This window comes from Mauremys mutica, chromosome 9 (assembly GCF_020497125.1).
Source record: "Mauremys mutica isolate MM-2020 ecotype Southern chromosome 9, ASM2049712v1, whole genome shotgun sequence".
Classification (NCBI taxonomy): domain Eukaryota; kingdom Metazoa; phylum Chordata; order Testudines; family Geoemydidae; genus Mauremys; species Mauremys mutica.
The window spans coordinates 82,560,639-82,582,751 of record NC_059080.1 but is presented as its reverse complement, the minus strand read 5'-3'; the positions used below and the strand labels follow the sequence as shown (position 1 = coordinate 82,582,751).

At 41.4% G+C, this 22,113-nt stretch overlaps 1 protein-coding gene across 5 annotated transcripts in view; it reads right to left on the bottom strand.

The window, feature by feature from the left end:
* Positions 1 to 22,113, bottom strand: part of RSRC1 (arginine and serine rich coiled-coil 1) — a 392,168-nt gene that overhangs the window by 3,268 nt on the left and 366,787 nt on the right. For 4 of the 5 annotated variants that reach the window (XM_045031597.1, XM_045031596.1, XM_045031595.1 and 1 more), the window contains 3 exons: positions 15,993 to 16,099; positions 14,543 to 14,689; positions 10,251 to 10,524 (listed from right to left, as the gene is read on the bottom strand). In XM_045031597.1, coding sequence (XP_044887532.1) covers positions 10,432 to 10,524; positions 14,543 to 14,689; positions 15,993 to 16,099 — 347 coding nt within the window. In that variant the 3' untranslated portion in view covers positions 10,251 to 10,431. Of the gene's footprint in view, positions 1 to 10,250; positions 10,525 to 14,542; positions 14,690 to 15,992; positions 16,100 to 22,113 lie in introns of those variants that run through there. The other variant, XR_006582456.1, reaches the window with a different exon arrangement.

Sequence of the window (22,113 nt, the reverse complement as noted above, 5' to 3'; positions counted from 1 at the left end):
GCAAGGAAGATTTAGGTGAGATATTAGGAAAAGCTTTCTAATTATAAGGGTATTTAAGCTCTGAAACAGGCTTCCAAGAGAGGTTGTGGAATCCCCATCATTGGAGATTTTAAGAACAGGTTGGACAAACTCCTGTCCGGGATGGTCTAGGTTTACTTGGTTCTGCCTCAGTGCAGGGGGCTGGACTTAATGACTTTTCAAAGTCCTTCCAGCCCTACATTTCTGTGATTCAAAGTTTTGGGGAGGAACCATTAATTGACTTAAGTTCATTGGAAAAAGGCTCAGTCTTGGTCAAAAGGTCATCTGAGTCTTGAATTTGTATTGTACTCCCAAACTAGCAGAGTTTCACCTGGTCTGATGATTGTAATTAATGTTTCACTCGGCCCTCGTGATAACTTTATCTAAAGTTATGCTGAAGTTGCTACTCAGCTTTTATTTTGTCCTTACTCTGTGCAAATGCCTATGGATTTAAATTAGAGTTTTGACTAAAGGATTCTCTTCATGAATTGGCTGTTAAAAAAAATTCTGTTCCATCAAAACTCAGCTCACACCATCAGGTACTACTGTACTTTCAGAACAGACAGAAAAATGGAGCACTTTCTGGACCTGAGTGAAGCCTTTCAGAGAACAGATACTCACTGAGACCATTAGCAAAAGATTTTATGCTTTGTCTGTTGTAATCTAATCCACATTGTGAAACAAACCTGCTGTCTTCAGACTAATGAGTGGGCCTGATTCTGCTCTAGTGTAAGTGAGGGCTAATTCCATTGAACTCACATAATGGTACATGTTTGCCCTTGTATGCACCCAAAACCTCCCATTCTCCCTTAGTGTATTGTGTACCTTTTCCACCCCAGAAGTTGCTTCACAATACCACACATAGTTTGAGAGTCATCTTGGAATCTCAGTATACATAATTGTAACATATTCTTAAACACTGCTGCTTTTTCCCTTGGAACTAATAGAAAAAAATAAAATAAAATTATGGAATATTTTACATGCACCACAGAAACACACATTTTATGAGGTTCCAAGTTCTACATGATAAACAAGAAACATTTGGATATCTCCATTAGCAGATCAGTTATCAATCATTGTTGCAGAAGCAGAACATATACTGGGACTAACCATGGATAGATTCATCATTGATTTCTACAAGTTCTTGACGATTTTCCATTAATAACACACTTGCAGATGCACTTCCTTCCATCACACATGAATTAGAGCATTATCAATAATTTACAAGCAAATAAATAATGCTTATGTACTGCATTCAGGGTAACAAGTGTCCTTTAGGCTGAACCAGAGTTCACCAGCTTGTGACATGTATCTTTTAAGCCATCCATAAGGCTGCAACTACATAAAACAAGCTATTAAAGAAAAGAAAGGTGCAACAAAATTCAAACCGATATTAATCTAAAAGATCTCTGATAAATATATTTTATTAGGTTTCCCCAAAACATCAGTGTAAAGTTATCCGTTCCCTTCCTCAGGTCACTAGTTGACTACATTAACTAAGTACAATGAAAGTTTAACCCCCCCCCAATCTATTCATTTAATACATAAGAACATAGGAATAGTCTATGTGGATAAGACCCAACTCTCATCTAGTTCTGTATCCTGTCTCTGACAAGTGACTAGTACCAGGTGTTTCAGAGGAAAGTGCAAGAAACCCCACAGTAGGCAGATGTGGGATAATCTACCCCTCTCCTCCCTTTAATATTTAATAGAGATTGGTTTAAGACCAACTATGAGGTTTTATATCTATTCTAAAATGTTTATCCTTAACTATTATAATTCTGAATATAAATAGACAATCCTTTGGATTATTGCTAAATTCTTGACTTCAATAACTTCTTGTGGTAATGAGTTCCACAGTTTAATTACTCCTGGTGTGAAAAAGTATTTCCTTTTATCAGTTTTGAATGTTTTCACCTTTTAATTTTATTTGCTCTGTCCTTTGTTCTTGTTTTTACAGCACTGCAGTACAGCATATATTTGTGGTTGGTGGAGAGAAAACAAACAGGTAAGCTTTTTAAAAAATATTTCTTAAAAGCCAAATCCTGGTTGCAGTGGAAGGGTTTGCGCCACTTAATACAATGGAACCAGGCTTTGGTCCAAAAGAAATATTTGTTTAAATGGGCTCCACTGTACTTGTCTAAGATAGCTATTGATTTATAAACAACTTTGGCACCACACATCAAGATATTAGGAAGGAGAGGTGAACTCAGTTCATGACTCATTTCACTGAATTGCGGCTGGATCATTTGCCATTCCCTTTGGTGTTCTAAAAATAAGTGTACAAGTTGCTGCGTTTGAAAGTCCTCTCTGAGTTGATACATTTTACTTCTTAAATACTGAGAGTTAAATCCTGTCTTGGCTGGCACTGTGAGCCAGAGAAGGAATGCTGCCAATGCATCATCTTCTACTGGCATCCTGACACCTCAAAGGACTGTTCTTTGAAGATGGGGGCAATGCCCTGTGGGGATCACTCTGATGCTCCTCTTACTAATGCTTCTTGCTAGCAGCAGCATGTGCAGTAGCTCACGCAGAAGGCTATACATCCTCATAACCCGTGCAACAAAATAGCAGACTTTGTACACAAGCCTGCATGTTAGCAGGCTATTTCTCCTACTGCTATATAGAGATCTTACGGTGCTGCTTGCATTGGGATGAGGGGGTAAATAGACTCTCTGGGCCAAATTCTCTGTTGGTTTAAATGGGTGAGACTCCACTGACGCTCAGCTGAGAATTTGACTGTCCCCTCTTTTGTACCAATACAGCACAGGGCAGGATTTTGCCTCAGCTGTAATATCAAGAAAACAAAGGTACAAAAAGCACATCAATACACACCGCAGAGGATACAGATTGCATGGTTAACTAGAGTTGATTGACATGTCAGCTATGTGTGTATACAAATTTCATGGCAGTTCAAAACAAATAAACTATTTTTGGGGCTTGACAGCTAAGTGGTTTGCACCAAGTTTGGTAAGGTTTGTGTGAAATCCACAATGTGACCACAGTCAAAGGCTTCTCATAGTTGTTGTGTATATGTGCTCCTGAACAAGGACCCGACTTCCAGGGGTGAAAGTCAGAAAGGTGCTCAGTATGGTAGGAAAATATCTGTGCCTAGTTTACACCATTTGACTTTTTATTTTTATCTTGGTTAGCCTGAAAGAAAGGCGGCTGTCACTCCCAAAAGCTTCAAAGTGGTGGTGGTGCTTGCCTAACCCCCGTCATATCATTATAGTGAAACTAGCCGTTCAAGAAACGTGTGCATGACCAGATTACCATAACATCAAAGTCATACAACTAAATTCTATGACAGTACAAATCCAAAGAAAATAACTATTGTCACTGTCAGAGAGCAGGATTTTCACATTTTAGTAGTCTAGCAAGGGGTTGCTCCCATCCATACAAGGATAAAATCTAAGAATTTTTCACACCTAAGGAAGATTGCTTTTCTAATGGCATTTGTTGCGACCTTCAACTTCTAAGAGTCTGGAGACGTACAGGCCCATTGCTCAAACACTGAGAATTAACATATATTATAAAACAGGTTGCTTTTCTGAACATTCACTGCAAACTTGCTAGTTACAAAAGATTAGATGCATTTGCAGATCAGTTCCACTCTGTCATATTTCCACTTGCTACAGAGCAATGTCAGAGTCAAGGGTGAAGGTAATTTGAGAGGACTGAGACAGCACAGTGCCCAATTCCCATGCAGTTTTACAAGGACTCAGCTGTTACTATTTAGATTTAAAGTGTATGGTGAAAATGAGGTATCCTTTTTTACACCCAAGTGCTTTTACAATGCCAGCTTTAGAGATGTGATTAGTTTTCTAGAGTTTTAAATGTGCTTTAAGGAGAAACAGTGGGGCTTCTTGACAGTACTGGTAGAAAGCTGATCCTAATTTCAATCTGTACCAATGGACAAATGCACAATGTTCTGTGAAGATAGTTTATAATAAACTGTTCATAAATGTAACATGAAAGTCAAATGCCAAATGCAACATGAGCTGAGCAAATAATGACAAAAGTTATATTTTATTCAAAAATATAATTAATTTAGATATAGTCACCCAGCTCTGTAACTGGAATGGAAAAAAATGCAAGTAAAATTTTTGAAAAAATATTGCAAAATTCACTGAAAAAAATTATCCAATAATTATTATTCAGCTGGCCTCAAACACAATAACATACCTGCAAACATAAGATACTTTTATTTCTGTCTTGATTAATAGAAATTAATAAAGTTCACTACGTGCCTGGCTTACACAGTGCATAACAAAAGAATATACAAGTTGCCTCCAGAAGTGGTGAACACCTACTGTGTACAGAGGAAGGTGATTCTCCTTTGTGCTGCTCTGATGGGCAATAGAATCAGAGCTCTAGAGATGCCTCTTTGGACAGGAAGGGGAGAAGAGCAGAGAATTTCTTGAAGTCCACTAGGAACCTCACCATTCAGATATAAATTTACCTGGGTAGCTCTTAGATTCTATAGGATGGGTCCTCTAGAAAGCCATTAGATACATGACCTGCAAACTTGCCCATGCTGCCCTGACAACTTGCCTCAAATCTGACCAGCAGGGATCAACTTTAGGGTTGAGAAGGCATGTTCAATCTTCATGCATACACACTATTGCCTTCTTTGTTGAGACTACAACTACGTTCCCAGTTAGTGCTAACTGTATTGTTGGGTGAGGGAGACATGGATACTCATTTATTGGGGATGGGACTGAGACTATTAACCTCATTTCACATAGGCAACTCAACAGCCACCAGATGGTAGCTTTTGGTTACTACTGACTCTAGTATGTGTTCAGACTGGTGACTCAGAGCTGAAAGACTTCACCCCATTACCAGTCCTCTGAGCCATCTAGCCCTCCTTGTCCCTCTTACTGCTTTTCTAAACTAAGGGGGAAATTATATCTATATAGGGAAATGCAATTTAAAAAAAACCTTAACATGATTTAGTTGCTTTCAAAGAGTTATGTTGACTGGGCTTGGGAAAATGGGTTGGGCTAGGCATAGATTGGTGACATAACTGATGGGGACAGGTCTAAAGCATCCATCTAGAGCAACCAATTTTCTCCACAAGGCAAGGCTAAAGAGACTTGCGGTCTAATGAACTGCACTCCACCTGGAAGGGCACTAAGGCCAACAGTGATAACCACAATCAGACTTGTTGACCTTTACAGCTGTACAGGCAGCTAGAAGAAACCCTGCTGAACTACAGCCCAAATGGATGTCACATTTGCTAGATATTCAAGAAAAAGAATACATATACACACTTTTTGAACATGCTCTTAAAAGCTGATAAGATACAGTTTAGGCCTGTAAATCATCATTGCTTAGATGGAATTAACTATTTACATAAAAGTTACTATTCCAGTAACAAAACATTTCAATCTCTTCTGCAGTTAAGTGTCTGTGTCTAGCTATGTATTTATAAAGTGCACAATTCACCTTGGTGTGTAGGCATGTAAGGACTACAGATACTTTACCAAGTAGGAGTCTGCTCTCTACCATGGTTTTATTTGTTGTAAAGTTTCCCTCTTCTCTCTTTCTGTGAGTCTATACTCTGCAGCCCTGTTGTCAGCTTGAGGAGAGAGTCTCTCTCTTCTAGCTCTGCACAATGGGAACCCCAATAATCCAGATTGGGGCTTTTGGGGGCCTACAATAATATAAACATTTAATGGTATTATTTTTACTGCTACAGTGGGAAGAGGTTGTGCTTACATTGTGTTCTGAATATAGCAAGGCTTGGGCTTAGTCTGCTCTATTGTGAGAGATTTTCAAAAGATAGGACCCCTCACTGAATTCACTTTGCCTCCTGCAATTTTATTTCATCCTCCCTTGTGATTATAGTTCTGTTGGTCAGTTCCTGTTGGAGAAACTGTCCTCAAAATAGCCCAGTCCTAGTCCATTCATGGCCTTAGAAATTAGGGCCAGGCCATTGAATTTGAACTGCTTCCCATCGACAATTTTACAGATGTCAATATTGCACCACCATAAATCCTCCTGAAATAAAATTGTTATGTTAACAATTCTAAGGACTGGTCTATATGGGGGGAGGGGAGAATTGATCTAAGTTATGCAACTTCAGCTACATGAATAACTTAGCTGAAGTCGATGTACTTAGACCTACTCACCCTGGTGTCTTCACTGTGGTGAGTCAACTGCTGCGGCTCCCCCGTTGACTCTGCCTGTGCCTCTCGCGGCGGCGGAGTACAGGAGTCCATGGGAGAGCACTCGGGGGGTTTGATTTATCGCGTCTAGACTAGATGCGATAAATTGACCCCTGTTGGATTGATTGCTGCCCGCCGATCTGGCAGGTAGTATAGACATAGCTACTGTATTAGTTTTAGGGTATTAGTAAATTTTCATGCAATTTACCTATTTAAAAGTGAATTATAGAGGCACCTGATAAGTCAGGAGATTGGCAATAGGCTAGTGAATATTTTACCTAAAAATTACCTAATCACATTCAGCCCTGCTGGATTATATTGGAAATAATCTGTTTTATGATGGCTGTTCAGTAGCCTAAGTGAAATGAGTTAGTTAATGTAGTTCCTAGGGATAGATGTCTGCATCATAACTTTATTGGCAGTCTCAGAAGAGAGCTCAATGGCTGAATGGATAAAGTTACTGAACTATCCTCTCAGCCTATATACACAATTCCTCCGAGTAAGGTTTAAGGAACACTAGGGTTTGATAATGTGAGGAATGTTGGACTGCTGCCCACCATACTATGGCCACTTTGTAAGTAAATATAAGACTTCTGTCAATTCATTCACTGTTTATTTCAGTGCATTCTCTAAAATAGGTGAAATACCAAACTATATGTATGTAATCACATCACATTGTTTATTGTATCCAAAAGGCAGAACTAGAGAAAAAAATAAGTACAGACCAGCATACACGAACTATTGTCACAAATCATGGGTGATAAAGAGTCATCAGAAGTGCATGTAAGATAAGATTCAGGACACATTACAATTCACCAAGAATTCTTATGGTTTAATTTAGTTAGGGTTATTTAAAAAACAATTCTCTCTTTTCCTTTCTCAGTCCAGAACCCACTCCACCCCCACAAGCAGCATTGAGAAACTAAAACAGAGAGGAAAGTAGGTCAACAAAGAAAACTGAAGCTCTCAATGGTGATTTGTAAGGTTCAGGATGAAAGGTGCCTTTTAGGATTTCAAGGAAGTGGGGCCATGGGGACAGGTATAGATATGACCTGATCCCTGACTGGCAGCAGGAAAAGAAAGAAGCACATGGGGAGAGCTAGTTAGCAAGAACTTATTTTTTGGCCTATTAAAGACCTTAATTTGCATTCATTGATTTGATTTTCATGCCCACATTGTGCATGGTGCATGTGAATTCATAGCCATCCTGTCTGATTTGGAAGCATATTTAGTTTCTCCCTCAGCTGACAATGGCTCACAAACCAAACTTTTGTTGAATATAGATATATTTTGGATATATTTATATTGGGACCAGTCTTGTAAAATGGTTTTAATCAGTAAGATTTTCAAAGTTCTCCTTATTCTTTCACGGTTAGTAATACACCAATATTTATTTCTAATGTTATTGTCTGCCTGCATGTATTATTTCTGCTGGCTGAAGTGTCTGCCTTACATTGACAGGAAAATGAATAATTTATTTAATCATTCATAGAACATTATTCAGTAAATGCAAGACAAATAGGATATGGGGAGTTTACACAACCTCAATCATGCAGTCTAGTCTTAAGTCATGTCCACAATATTCAACTATTAAGACCCCAAGGATTCAGACTTCGTCCTTAAGCAAACTTTACTTGCCTATTTAGAAGCAGACTCAGCACGCAGAGTGAGTTCACTACCATCCAAGACCGTGCCTTACTAGCAAACTTGGTAATTCACTACTGATCAGTAATGTTGGAAATTGTAGTGTAAACAGGAATTGGGTGTTTTTACTGTATAGGTGCTAAAAATGCCCAAGTCCTGTCTACACTAAGCTTCCACTGTTGCTACAAGTGGAGCTATACCACTGGTAAATTATGGCTATGAAGTTTCCTTGTGTAGACAAGATCCCAAAATGGTGAGCACTCCCAAATGTCCATATAGCAACCATATGCCAGGCTCATCCTCTGACAGCATTAAAGATGACTGGCACATGAATTTTACAGAGTTCCATTAACTTTAGAATGCTTGGTGTTTTGAATGGTCCCAATAGTCAGGTACAGCAGGATACCCAGTGCACTGTTAACACTTAACTGCATCATAAGACGTAAAGGATAAGAAGATACCATTTAAATTAATTTAAAGCCCTCTCCACCTAGCTATTGGGGCTATTCAGCAGGGTACATTTAAAACTATAGAATTTTGTACAATTATTTTGTTGGTTACCTGTATCAGTAATCTGCAAATGGTGCTATAAAAATCTAATTGTAGAATGATGTGCTCATCATCCCAAATGGTGTCTGGGGAACTTCAGCACAAGATTTTTAACAACTTCTTTTCCTTCTATTGCAGGTTTAGTGACAGCTATTCCCATCCAATTGCCAGATCCAGCTCTCTATTATGCTTCAACATGGACTTTGCGGTTGATATTCCACTACTGATTGATACACAGGTACGTCCCAGTTTTTCCACTACTGAATGATTTTATAACTTTTCAAAATACCCAGAAGTTGTAAAAATGCAATTATAAAACAAATACATCTAATTCAAAATAAAAACATTAACAACATTATGGAACTGTGCAATGTTGGATAATGCAGGAATTTTGAGCTGAACATGGCTTGGAAATTGAACATTATTATTATTTATAAAAGACATACAAGTAAATTAGAAAGAGGACAATGCCAAATAGAAAACTTTTGAAAATACTCATTTTGACCACTGCTTCTCTGACAATTAATGCAGCTTCTCTTCATTTAGTTGCAGGAGACTTGATACATTTAAAAGTAAACAATTATTTTAAACATGTCCCAATGAAACTTTCACTGTTGTTAAAAGTAAAAACTGCATCCCAACAAATTTTAATCCCTCCTTTTCCCCTGAAAAAAGGTATAATCTACCTAAGGGTAGATATCTATAATGTCTTTTTGAACAGGTCTGGGTTATGGAGAGGTAATATTGAAAAAGTGACTGCATTTGCCCATGGCTTGATGCAGGTTATTTGCAGGTGATTTGTCCATAGATGTTAGGTTTACATTTCTCTTTATGTAACACAAGTATTTTGACTACAGATGTGTTAGGTACCTCAGAAGAGCCATTTTTTTGCATTTAATTATGTAGCTGACTGGTATGTTTTTGGACAATGAATGGAAATTCAGATTTGGTTTTGAAATACACTAATCAGTGTTCACTAGAGGGAACAAAAAATGGTACCAAAACTTTAGTACTGCTTTCCCTCATTCTACCAAAAATATTATGACTTTTGATTTAATTTGTTCATAAATTGAATGCTACCCCAGATGTGACTAATCTTTCATTAGCAACGTGTTTTAAAGGATGATTTGGATAACTGAAAACTTTATATTCTGAAACACTCTTTCCATCTAGTTTTGAGAACTGCAGAGACCATTTTAGTCTTGTTCAATATACTTCTGTACAGGTGCACACAACAATATATGAAGCATTTCCCATTAATAGGTCACACACAGAGCTGACCTCTCTAAAATGCCAAACATTTTAAAACTGTTTATGAAATGCATTTCTTTAAACCAGCTGAAAATCTGCACATTTGGGTTTGAAAGGGATAGCAGTACTATTTATCATACATGCTTGGAATCTTTACGAGCATGATGGCAGTGGGAAGATGCAAAAATAGAGTTAAACCCAGTGTTTCTTTCTATTAAAAAATACAGCCTCATATGTCTTCATTCTAGTTTGTCTACCCAAGACATGTGTTGTACTGGTGAGGAACAGGGTAAGGGCCAGGACAGCAGTGGATGTACAGTTCAGCACATCTCTTCAGCAGCCTCTGCTGGCATGATGCATGCAGAAGCCCAGATTAAAAGCTGCTTCTCCCCAGGAAGACAGTAGCAGCAATACCACAGGCCCTACTTTGAGCTGAATCCCTCTTGGGGAGCAAGAGGCCTTGATGACCCCAGGAGATGTAATTTATATTGTCCTGCTGCAGCACTAGTAAATTTGGCCCTAAGCCTTTCCTCGTTCTTTGACAGTCTCATCTCTTCATTCATCCCTAAAGTGCTACCTGTATACAAATTATACTGAATATTGAATACATGTAACTCACAATGAATAAAAGTGGATAACGAGTGAGAGTAAAGCATGTATCTCCATTCAGATGAAACTTGTGTTCTCCTTACAACTCACATTTACTTTTTAAGAGATATTAACAGTCAAACAATTTTACAGGAGAATTTTCTTAGCATTCATGAAGAAATTCTGTATGATGTTCACTGTAATTCACTCAAGCCACAGGACTGCCCATCAGCCTTTCTTGCCGAAGAGCAACCAATCTCTGGAACCACTTTTCCTCTGCTTCTGCCTTCTCAATGAATAGCTGTAGAGGGGGAGGGAAGAAAACTAATTTTAACCTTCTGTTGTTGATTGGGTTTTGATAATACCGTATTGCATAGTTCACTGCTGTCAAAAACAAAAAAGTGCAACCAAACATGGAAATGAAATACAAAATTTGTGTTAAAAGGTTGAGATTTTAATCATATGAACATCAAGAAATTTAAAGTTATGGCTTCCACAGCAATTGCAGCTCTGTCATATTGTACAGCTAGTACATCTATATTGAACATATGCAATATAATACAGCAAAATACTATAAATTCAGCGTGTATATCTGAATTAGTTGCTGTAGAAGCTTTATATTTGTTTCCTTTACTTGTGTGTGACTGAAATTTCAAATATAAACACTGCATTAATATAGTTCTTTGAATTAAATACAATCATCCTATGGCGTGGATGGAAGTAGGAAACCACAGCTGTGTGCTGAAATAATGGCAGAAGCTTGGAAATATCCATTAGCAGAACTAAAAAGCACAAACATGAGATTCCACTTAATTAGGAGTGCATAAAATGTGTGAGCCAACTTTCACTTTGATATTGGATTGAGGTGGAATTTTATAATGTGCATGAGGTCAGATAGAATTCCCACAGCCAGAAGTCAAGCCTGGTCAACATGGGAAAGTTGTACTGGTTTAATTAGTTTTTAAACTAATTTAGTTAAACTGGTTCAAACTCTTGTGTGGACACTCTTATTTCCATTTAAAAGTTTCCACACAGGAGTTTGAACCAGTTTAGCTATATTGATTTAAACTCACCCCTTAGTTTAAACCAGTTTAACTTGCGAATGTAGCTAGAGTTTGATGGTATTCAGAGGGTATGTCTACACAATACTGCAATGTAAGCCTAGGCTCAGGCTCAACCCCAAACCTCATTTCTGTCTATACACAATTCTGTTTGACTCAGGCCATCAGGCCCTCTAGCCCAGACCTGCAAGGGGGCCAGGTTCAAGCTCGAGTCCTACAGGACTCAAGCCCAAACTTCTCCGTCATTTAGCATGGATGCAACTTGGGTCTGGGCCCTCCCAGACTCAGGTACTGACAGTCTGCCAACACTATCCCACAATCCCATGGGAAGTGTCCTTTGTCCTTCCTATCCCAAGACAATCCAGTTGACTCCCCGATTCAAGTACAGCTGCTCGGCGTTTAAGCTTCATTTTATCTGCTGAGTTGCAAGCAGAGTGAACCTTCTCCTGCATTTGTAATGGCTATTGACATGAAGAAGTCTTTTGTCAAGCACTGCTACCTGGTCATGAGAGCAGTCAGATTTTGGTTAATCTTTAGTGTGAGGTGAGCAAAATATTCAACTTAGCAAGAGTTCTAGGAATGATTATGTGTACCAGAAAATAGCGAAGAAGCTGGCAGTGCTAGGGATTCACCAAACTGGTGGACTAGTGCATGGAACAGATTAAGTGGCTCGAGAATGACTACTGAACAGACAGGGATAAGAACCACACCTCTGGGAACTCACCGTCATCCTGCCTCTTTTACAAGGAGTTTGACTGGTGCTGGGTACTGCACCGAGCACTGAGCCAATAGCGCTTCATGACAGCCCAGTCAGCCAGGATGGCAACCTTCTGACCCCAGAATCCAGTATCCAACTGGAAAGGAGCCAGCAAATGCTGGACCAAGCTGCCAGAGTGACTCTGGTGCTCACGCTGGTCCCCGAGGACGCTTTGCTGCTGGAGCAGCTGCAACAAATCCTAGGTCTCTCTTTGGAAGAGCTGTTTGATGACTTCCCCCCAGAGGAGCAGCTCATTGTGGAACCAACAGCAGAAACACAAGAAGCAGAAGTAGCCCCTCAGCCTGGTAAGTTTCTGGCTCCATGTCTGTTGTTATTAATTTAAGGATAGGAGGGATTTCTGGTTTATGACCCCATGCAAAATTTATTACAAGCCACAGGCAGCGGTGTGTGTCCACCGTGGCACCACTTCCTCTTCCTCATATCACTGCATGGAATTCAAAATGGAGACCAGGAAGTGCATGTCTCTACATCAAGCCATACTGTAAATCCACAGTTCTTGCCACAGGCCCTCTATTGATGGGAATCGTGTCCCAGCCTGTCTGTAAAGATAGACTCCCGATAAGCAGAAAACCCTGGCATGAAATTTTCCAGTGCAGCCTACACTGGCATCCATAAATTGGCCTCTGTGGTCCACAATGACCTGCATAACAATGGAGTAGTACACTTAGTGGTTATGTACTCATGTGTTCCTTGAGGAGGGTAAACTATGGACGCGCAAGTCCAATCAATGGCCACGATGCAGTTTGAAAACCCCATTCTCTCAGAACCAGCAATTTCTTCAGGGACATTCTTTGTACCCACCACTTTTGGGTAAATCACTTGCCTGATTGCCTCAGTAACCTCCACCCTCATTTTATCCGCAGTTGACCTGCCAGCATCAAACTGGTTAGCAATGGATCTTTAGCAGTCTGGAGTAGCCAGCTGCCAGAGAGTTATAGCAACCTGCTTCTGGACTAGTATGGCCACCCTTATGCATGTGTCCTGATGTTGGAGATCAAAACAAGTCACTTACAAAGCTCCAAAAATATAGCTTTCTTCATGCAGAAGTTTGGGAGCCACTACTGGTCATCCCATGTCAGTATGCACTGGTGGCCCTGCTCCAGAAGGGCAGGTCTACATAGGGGGATCAGAAGTTATACCAAGAGTCCTGAGCAACATCAACCTGTTTGAGTCTTCCATTTCTGTATCATCCTCCTTTTCCAACAGGTGCCTTCAGTAGTCAGAAAACATCCACAGAATGTCCACTAGCATCTCATGGATGCTCTTCCAGTTTCCCGAAACAAGAGTGAAAGCCCAAGCAAAAGAAGCTCTTCAAATGGTGACTCCTCCATGTTGCTAGTTCTGGTTGCTGGGAGCATGCAGACTCAAGAGATGGCTCAGCAGGGGATGTTGGTGGGATGTGACAGCTTTCTGTAACATGCAGGGTGGACAGGCAAGTTTTCCCACACTGCACTACGAACCCAGGGCTAGAGCAGCCACAGTTGGGGAGAGCACAAGGAACCCAGAATATGGTAGTTTGACTCTGGTCTGTGTACTGCAATATGGATGCGAGGGCCCAGTTTGGGGCCCAGGTCCAGAAATTGTAAACCTAGGGTCGTAATTAATGTAGATGCTCAAGCTCGGGGCTGACAAACCCAGGGTCTGTGGACTTGAGTCTCACTAACGGTGGGGTTACATTGCAGTGTAAGCATACTCTTAATCACACTGGTTCAACAATTATCAAACCACAGAAACTTGCAAACAGTTTCCACTGACTTTTCATAGATTTGCACAGGGACTTAAATTGAATTAATGGCTTTAGGAAATCTCTACAACTCTGAAAATGTAGGAATTTTTAGGGAACAGTGTTTGATTCATCCATTAGTTGTATACAATGTAATTTGTATATTTCTCGCTCTCATTTTATACTGTATATTAACTGGACACATAATTTAGAATGGATAATTATTTTATGGGTTAAAAAAAAAGATCAAATGATTCATGAAGAAGCAGGCCAAAGAGACTGCTCCAGTTACTACTCAACAGAGGTAACTTTTCAAAAGGATTGGGTCATACTTTTCTCTATGGAATCTTAAAACTTCCATGTTTTCATCACACCCTTTCTACTATTTTTCCTCTAAAGCTACTACAACTTCTGCCACTCTCTGCTCAGGCATCATGTAACACAGCAGTAATAAGTACATCCTGGATAAATGTAAGTTAAAAGATAGATTTTTTTTTTTAAGGCAGACTGTCACTCATTCACTTTAAAATTTCACTTTCACTCAGAACCGTGTTGGGCCCATCTCCTAAGACGTCACTATTTTAGATTATGTGGGTTGTGTGATCCTTTTCCAGCCAATGGTGAGCTCATCAGTAAATAGTCTTTGGAACATAGAATCTTTGACAATCAACACTGCAAAAGTATTAGTTCATGTGACTTTGACTCCACCGAGTAGACCTTGTTATTTCAAGGGTGCAATAAATATCAACACTCTTACATTTGGATGTGCTAAAGAGTTATCATCTTGGTACTTTATGGCAGTAGGAATGTTGCCAGGTGCTATTTCTTTTTCAGTATCAGGCAGATCGACAGTTCCCACTCCTACAGTTGCAGGTTCACATTTTAGTTCACCAGGTTCTGTTGACTAAAAGGAAAAAAACAACATTTGGCTGCTATCAAGGATGTAGAATACCATTCCTGATAAACACCGAAGCATTATAATATACCTTTGCATTCAACTTTCTTAACATGTTCAGATTACAACCATTAAATAACAAATCCACAAAACAATCATCATCATCTTTATACTTTTCCAAATGGATAACAGGAACTGCCTGCACATATCAGACTGGTGATATGAAGTGAGGGAGAAGCACTGCCAAGTAGGAAAGCAAAAGAGCAGAGCTGCTGATTTTTTTTCCATAGAGCACATTTATTGAAAAATTGTGTGAAACTTTTAAAGTAAATACATACTTGAAAAGACAATAATTGTACTCTTTTCAATGGAACACTCAGTGCTGATTAAAAACATTCCATTAGCTCAATGAAACACTCATTTGCTTATGCACTTTCTCTTATAAAGGGAAGAGTGTGTGGTCTCTGAACAAAGACAGAAGCCTGGTCCACACTTAAAAATTAGATTGACCTATGTCGCTTAGGGCTGTGAAAAATTTTGCACCCTGAGCACCACAGTTAGGTCGAAATAAACACCAATGTAGACACAGTTAAGTGGACAGAAATTTTTCTGTCCATCTAGCTACTGCATCTCAGAGAGGTGCATTAACTATATACAGGGTTTTCCCCTTGATGTAGGAAGCATCTACACTACGTGCTGTAGAGGCATAGCTGCAGCTGTGCCACTGTAGCGCTTGTAGTATAGACATAGCTTCAATGGCCAGAGTTAGGTCACAATTTTTAAACCTGGATGTCTTAAGTCATATTTAGGCACTGAAATAAAAGTGGCCTGACTTTCAGAGTTGCGGAGCCCTCTGAAAATCAGTCCACTTTTATTTTGGTGCATAAATATATTTTTAGAAGTCTAGCTTTAAAAATGTTTACCTTTTATATTAGTATGAACATAAACCACCTCATTGCCTTTGCACGATGATTTGTCTAACCCTCGCCTCTCCCTTTTTCTTTACACCTTTGTGTTCTGACATAATGACTTTAAAAAAAAATGTTCTAAAGAACCAAACTCCTAAGCCGGGCCTTGACCATCTTGCCATTTTGACAATATATTTCACCTCATCCTAAACTCTCATGCATTTCCAGTCCTGTCACTCATCCTCACTTCAACATCAATTCAAGTATCTATGTACATGTTTGAACTCTGATACTGGGAATGAGGATTGCCAATGTGACATGTCAAGGGAAATTGCATTAATGCTGCAGCTTCCACCTGGCACCCCAGGCGGGTTATACACAAAGATAGGCTATTGACAACTTACCTTTTTGACTTCTTTACTTGATCTGAATGTCTGTGGAACAAAAGAGTCACTTTCAATAGCTTCAATTTCTTTTACTCGTTTCACTTGTTCTACCAGGGTGGTTTGGTCTACAAAAGAGAGGATAATGTCAGTATATTTCAGTTTAAGCTTATGATCAGTGCTGTGCCTAAGCAATACTATCTCTAGATATTTTACTATTTATGAAACATGTACTAGGAAAAAACCTTCAATGAAAGCTAAAATATTCTGTTACAAAGAAACATTCCTGCTTTATTAAGAACAAGAAGAGTAATTACGCTGTAATTGCTTTATTCATGATGCTGACATAAAAATGTGCTACTTACATGTTAACAGTGCCAGAACTGCAGTGTTTGGATGTATTGAAAAAAACAGGGATTCTGGAATAGTGTGGTTTTTGTAACAAATGTCCATTAAAAAAGAAAGTTACTTACCTTTTAGTAACTGGAGCACCTTTGAGATGTGTGGTCCCTATCTGTATTCCACTATGGGCATGCAAATACTCCATGCGCCCAGAGCCAAAGAATTTTGAAAGGCGTGTCCGTTGGTCCGCAGATATGCCTTGGTTCACCTCATGCCTCTAACTGAGGAGATAAAGGGCAGGACAGACCAACCACCTCTCCAGTTCCTTCTCCACCTTGAATCAGACACGATCTAAAGCAGAAGGGAAGGAGGGTGGGTAGTGGAATATAGATAGGCATATAGATCTCCAGTTACTATAAGGTAATTAACTGTCTCCTCTTCTTCGAGTGCTGGTCGGTAAATGTAAGTCCAGTGTAGGTGACTGACAAGCAGTACTCATATAGGAGGAGGGTGCGAAGTCATAAATGGCAGGGCCGAACAAAAGCACTGTTGTTCCAACAGATGCATCAGCAGAGAAGTCGTGTACCAAGGCGTAACTCCACATAGCCTTGCAGTTGTCAAGTAGAAGCACTTCTTGAAATGATGCCATTGATGTTGCTTGTGCTCTTGTGGAATAAGCTCTTACCAAGGAGGAGGGGGAAGATTAGACAGCTGATAGAGCAAAATACAGACCGAGATCCATTATGAGATTCTTTGAGAGGCTATAGCCTAACCCTTTTCACTACTGTGACAAATAGTCCAGGGGATTTCCATATTGTTTTCGTTCTCTGCAGGTAAAAGGCTAAGGCTTGCTGAATGTCAAGGGACTGGAGCCTCCTTTCTTCTGAGAATGTGTGAGGTTTTGAGATGAATGTAGGTAAGTGGATAGATTGGTTCAGGTGAAACTCAGACTATTTTGGGGGTGAATTTAGGGTGTAAACGCAATGAAACCTTGTCCTTATGGAATTGCGTAAGGAGGATCCACCATCAATGCCCAGGCTCACCAATCCTCTCAACTGAGGTGATGGCTACCAGGAATGGACCTTCATGGATAGGGAACACATGGAACAAGAAGCTAATGGTTCAAAAGGAGGCTTAGTAAGTACTGAGAGAACAAGGTTAAATCCCCATGGAGGAATATGTGTTTTTTAATAGGCAGAAAAGTTCTGATTAGGGCTTTCCAGAATTTGCTCATCAGAGGGTGTGCAAAGATTGAGTAGTCCTGTGAAGGCAGATGGTATGCACTAACTGCTGCCAAGTGGACCCAAAAGGAACTGACAGACAAACCTGCTGTCTTCAAGGAAAGAATACAGTCCAGAATGAAAGCAATAACTGTGGCTTCTGGAGAAATAAGTCTTGGATGCATCCACAAAGTGTAACGCTTTCACTTGGCTAGGTAACATTTTCTATCGGAATCTTTCCTATTATTAGAAAGGATGTTCTGTACAGCTTCTGAACACAATGGCTCGGAGAACAATGCCCATTAAAAAAACAGGCTCTGAGATGAAGTGGACACGGGTTAGGATGCCTGATCTTGCCATTCCCTTGAGTCATGAGACCAGGAAATGTAGGAATGATTGGTGCCCAAGATGACATGCATAGGAGGTTTGGGAACCAAAACCGTCCATGCCAGTTGGGAGCAATGAGAGTGACTCATACCCTGTCCTGCTGAATCTTGCACAAAACTTGAGGCAGGAGTAGCAGTGGAGGAAAGGTATAGTTCTGATGGTCTGACCATGGAAGGAATAGTGTGTCGTCCTGTGAGTGGTGACCCAGGCTCCTCTGGAACAGTGTAGATTGCACTTCCTGTTTGATTGGGAGGCGAATGGGGGGTCCCCCACAGAGTGAAAATATTGTTTGCCAGAGAGTCTTGAAGTTCCTGCTTGTGACAGACAGCAAAGTGCTGAGAGAGTCCGCTAGCACAGTATTTCTCAACGACTGGTCTGTGGACTGGCACCAGTCCCTAAAATCTCCCTGACACAGTTTAGGAAGGCAGCAAGTTGGTCCCTGGTATCAAAAAGGTTGAGAAACTCAGTGCTAGCACTTTCTGGTTTTCTAGGAGGTTGACTGCTGAAGGGTAATCTGATTGCTGATGCACCAGTTCCACAGACCAAGCGCTTCTGCGCACAGGGAGATGGGGGTGAATCTAACCCTTTCTTGTTTGTTGATGTAAAAGACAGTTGTAATTTTGTCTGACATTATGAGGACATGGTAAATAAATGAGAGGAAGGTTTTGCAAGCCCTTTAAAGTGCTTGTAGCTCTAGAACATTGATGTGCTTCCTAGACTCTCGAGGTGTCCCGGTTTACTGTTATCCATGCAAGCTCCCCAACCAATAGAGATGTGTCAGTAGTGATTGTCCTGTCTAGTACAGAGGCAAGAAAGGGAATGCTGACACAAACCCAATGGGGATTCTTCCACCATGACAGGGACCATATCACTTTGGTGTCAAGAGTCACTGTGATAGTCATGGATTGTCAGTTTGGCAAGTACACAGTTTGAAGCCACTCTTGTAGGCAACAAAGGTGTAGTTTTGGAAAAGGTGTGACGTAAGTGCATGAGGCCACATGGCCTAGGGGGGAGGAGAGAGGTCTCACAGGCTCTCTGGTAGGGTTGTAAACTTTCTGATTGCAGAAAACCAAACATCCTTGCCCTACCCCTTCTCTGAGGCCCCGCCGCTCACTCCATCCCCCCCTCACTTGCTCTCCCCCACCCTCGCTCACTTGCTCATTTTCACCAGGCTGGGGCACAGGGTTGGGATGCGGGAAGGGGTGAGGGCTCCAGCTGGGAGTGCAGGCTGGTGATGAGGGGTTTGGGGTTCAGGAAGGGGCTCCAGGCTGGGGCCAAGGGGTTTGGAGTGCAGAAGAGGGTGCAGGCTCTGGGAGGGAGTTTGGGTTCAGGAGGGAGCTCAAGGCTGGACAGGGGTTGGGGGTATGGTTCCCGGCCAATGGGAACTGCAGAGCCAACATTCGGAGCAGGGGCAGCGTGTGGAGCCCCCTGGCCGTCCCTGCGCCTAGAAGCTGGACATGCTTGCCGTTTCCAGGAGCCAGGGCAGGCAGGGAGCCTGCCTTCACCCTGATGTGATGCTGATCGGACTTTTAGCAGCTTGGTCAGCAGTGCTGACTGGAGCCGCCAGGGTTCCTTTTTGACTGGGTGTTCCGGTCGAAAACCAGATGCCTGGCAACCCTACTCTCTAGCGTGGTTTATGATCTAGTCTATAATAACATTCATAGCCTGAAACCTGTCTCTTGGCAAGAAACTCTTTCCGTGATGGAATTTAAGGATGTCCCAATGAAGGCCAAAGTCTGTGTAAGGGTGAGAATGGATTTTTCAGCATTTATGTTGACTCACAGAGAGGACCTGTAGCACTGTTGAAGTCGATGCCTGAGTGTCTTAGCGTGATCTGGTGACAAGGAGCCATTCGTTGAGGCAGGGGAAGATGGTGAACTGACGGCATCCTATATAAGTTGCTACTACAGAAAACACAGAAAGACCCTGGGGGTGGCTGCAATGCTGAAAGGGCATACTCTGTACTGGAAGTGGTTGGAACCAACTATGAATTTGAGGAAGCGTCAGTGAGTGGGGTAAATGTCCATGTGAAAGTAGGTGTCCTTCATGTGGAGAGCTGTGAACCATGTCTTTTTCCAGGAATGGAATTATAGATGCCAACGTGATCATGAAAAACTTGAGTTTGCAAATAAAGTGGTTGAGAATGGGTCTTCAATTGCCTTTCTTTCTGGGGACTAGGAAATATGTTGAGTAAAAACCCCTCCCTTGGAACTGCTTTATCACTCAGTGCTGTAAGAAACGTTCCCCTTCTTGATTGAGAACATTCTTGCAAGAGTGGCCCCCGAGACAGGGTGGGGAAGAGGTTTTTGGAGAGGGTAAAGATGCAAACTCCATTGTATAGCCAGAAAGATGAGTGCTCAGCATCATCCAGTCTATTGTTATTGCACTCCAGCTGTTGAAAAAGAGTGCTAGACAACCCCCAAAGGGTGTGTGGGAGTCGGGAAGTGTTGGACTCAGTGGTTTGCAGCTCTCAAGCTCCAGTGAAAAATATTTAGACAAGGGATGGGATTGGAATGAAGAACCTTGCTGCAGAAAGTGTGGAGAAACAGGTCTTCTGAGTGCTCTGCCTCTTACCAGGTAGTCATAAGGTCTCTGGTGAGCCAGCAGTCTAGACTTATATTGTTGTCAGTGGAATTTTCTCTTCAGGGCAGTTGTATATAGTCCCAGGGAAAAGAGGGTGGAGTCTTCTGAAGTGTGTAAGGACTCATCCATCTTCTGATTAAACAGATGAGTCTCATTGAAGGGAAGGAGGGAAGGTCCTTAATGATTTTCTGGACCTCCCTGGGTTGATATTGCTATGCAAATGGAGAGGAAAAGTTTGGGGGACTTCTTAAAAACCTTCATCCTGTCCAGGTAAAAGGCTAGGGCTCTCCTGACATCTAGAGTGTGTAATATAGCCACTCTGTTGTCTCAGTGAGGCTTGGGTTAGAAGGGTGGAAGAGGAATCAATTGGTTCATGTGAAACAGAGAGGTTACTTTAAGAATGAATTTTGGATATGACCTAACTGTAACCTTATCCCAAAAGAATAACACGTGGGGGAAGGAGGGGAGTGTTCCATCAGAGCTGCTATTTCTCCTATTCTCCTAGCCGAGGTAATCGCTATCAGGAAGGCCATGGGTTCGAAGGGAGACCTAATCAGTCCTTTCAGTATCAGGTTTAGGTCCCATGTGGGAGTAGGAAGTCGAGGGTGTGGGAAGAGGTTTGCTATACCCTTCAACTTTTTAGTAGTCGGGTGTGACAGCACTAAGTGTCCCTCTGTTGGTTGGATGTTATAGCCACTAGGTGGACTCTGAGTGCGCTTAAAGATAACCCTGATCTTTTTAGGGCCAGTGCATAAGTCTAAGGTAAGTATAAGAGTTGTGGATGGTGGGGAGATTTATTGGAAAGTACACCAAATCTGAAACCTAGAGCACTTTTGCAGGTAGATATGTTGTTTTGAGGACTTCTTTCTGTGTAATAATACCTCTTGCACCTCCTTTGACCAGGAGCTTTCTATGTGTTTGAACCAACAAGGAGCCATGCCTTGAGGCATAAAACCACCAAATTGGGATGTAGGATAAGTCCTCTGACCTGGGAGAGGAGGTACGGAGTGACTGGGAGAGAGATCGGTGGGCACATCGCGAGCTGTGACAGGTAAGGGTATCAGGTCTGTCTTGGTTAAGTAGAGACGATCAGAATGGCATCTCTTTATTTTCAGTAGGACACTTGACAGCAGGGGAAAAGGAGGAAAAGCATAAAGAAGGTCCCTGTCTCATGGGAGGAGAGCATCTCCCAAGAAGTGTTGTCCTATCCCCGCTCTGGAGCAGTAGCATGTACATTTCTTGTTCAGGTAAGTGGCAAACAAGTCTGCCCCATCCCCTGAATAGATTGTGAAGTATTACTGGATCTAGCTCCCAGGCATGGTCTTGTCCCCCACTCTCTTTGCCAGGGTCTAGAAGAGGCAAAAGTCATCAGCCAGGAATGGCAGAGGAGGCATTGCAGGCTCATCTAGGAAGGAGGAGGATATGGTCCTCAGGGTAACTTCCTCAACTGTGCCCTCATTTTCCTCTACAATTTCTTCCTAAATTTCTGAAGTTCTGAAAGCTGTGGCCAAAGAGGCGTGCCTTGAGGGTTCTTGGGTAGAGCTAGAAGCTTGAGAGGCATGGTGTTGATATGCAGCCCAGGGGTCCCACGATGGCCACAGGGGTGGTGG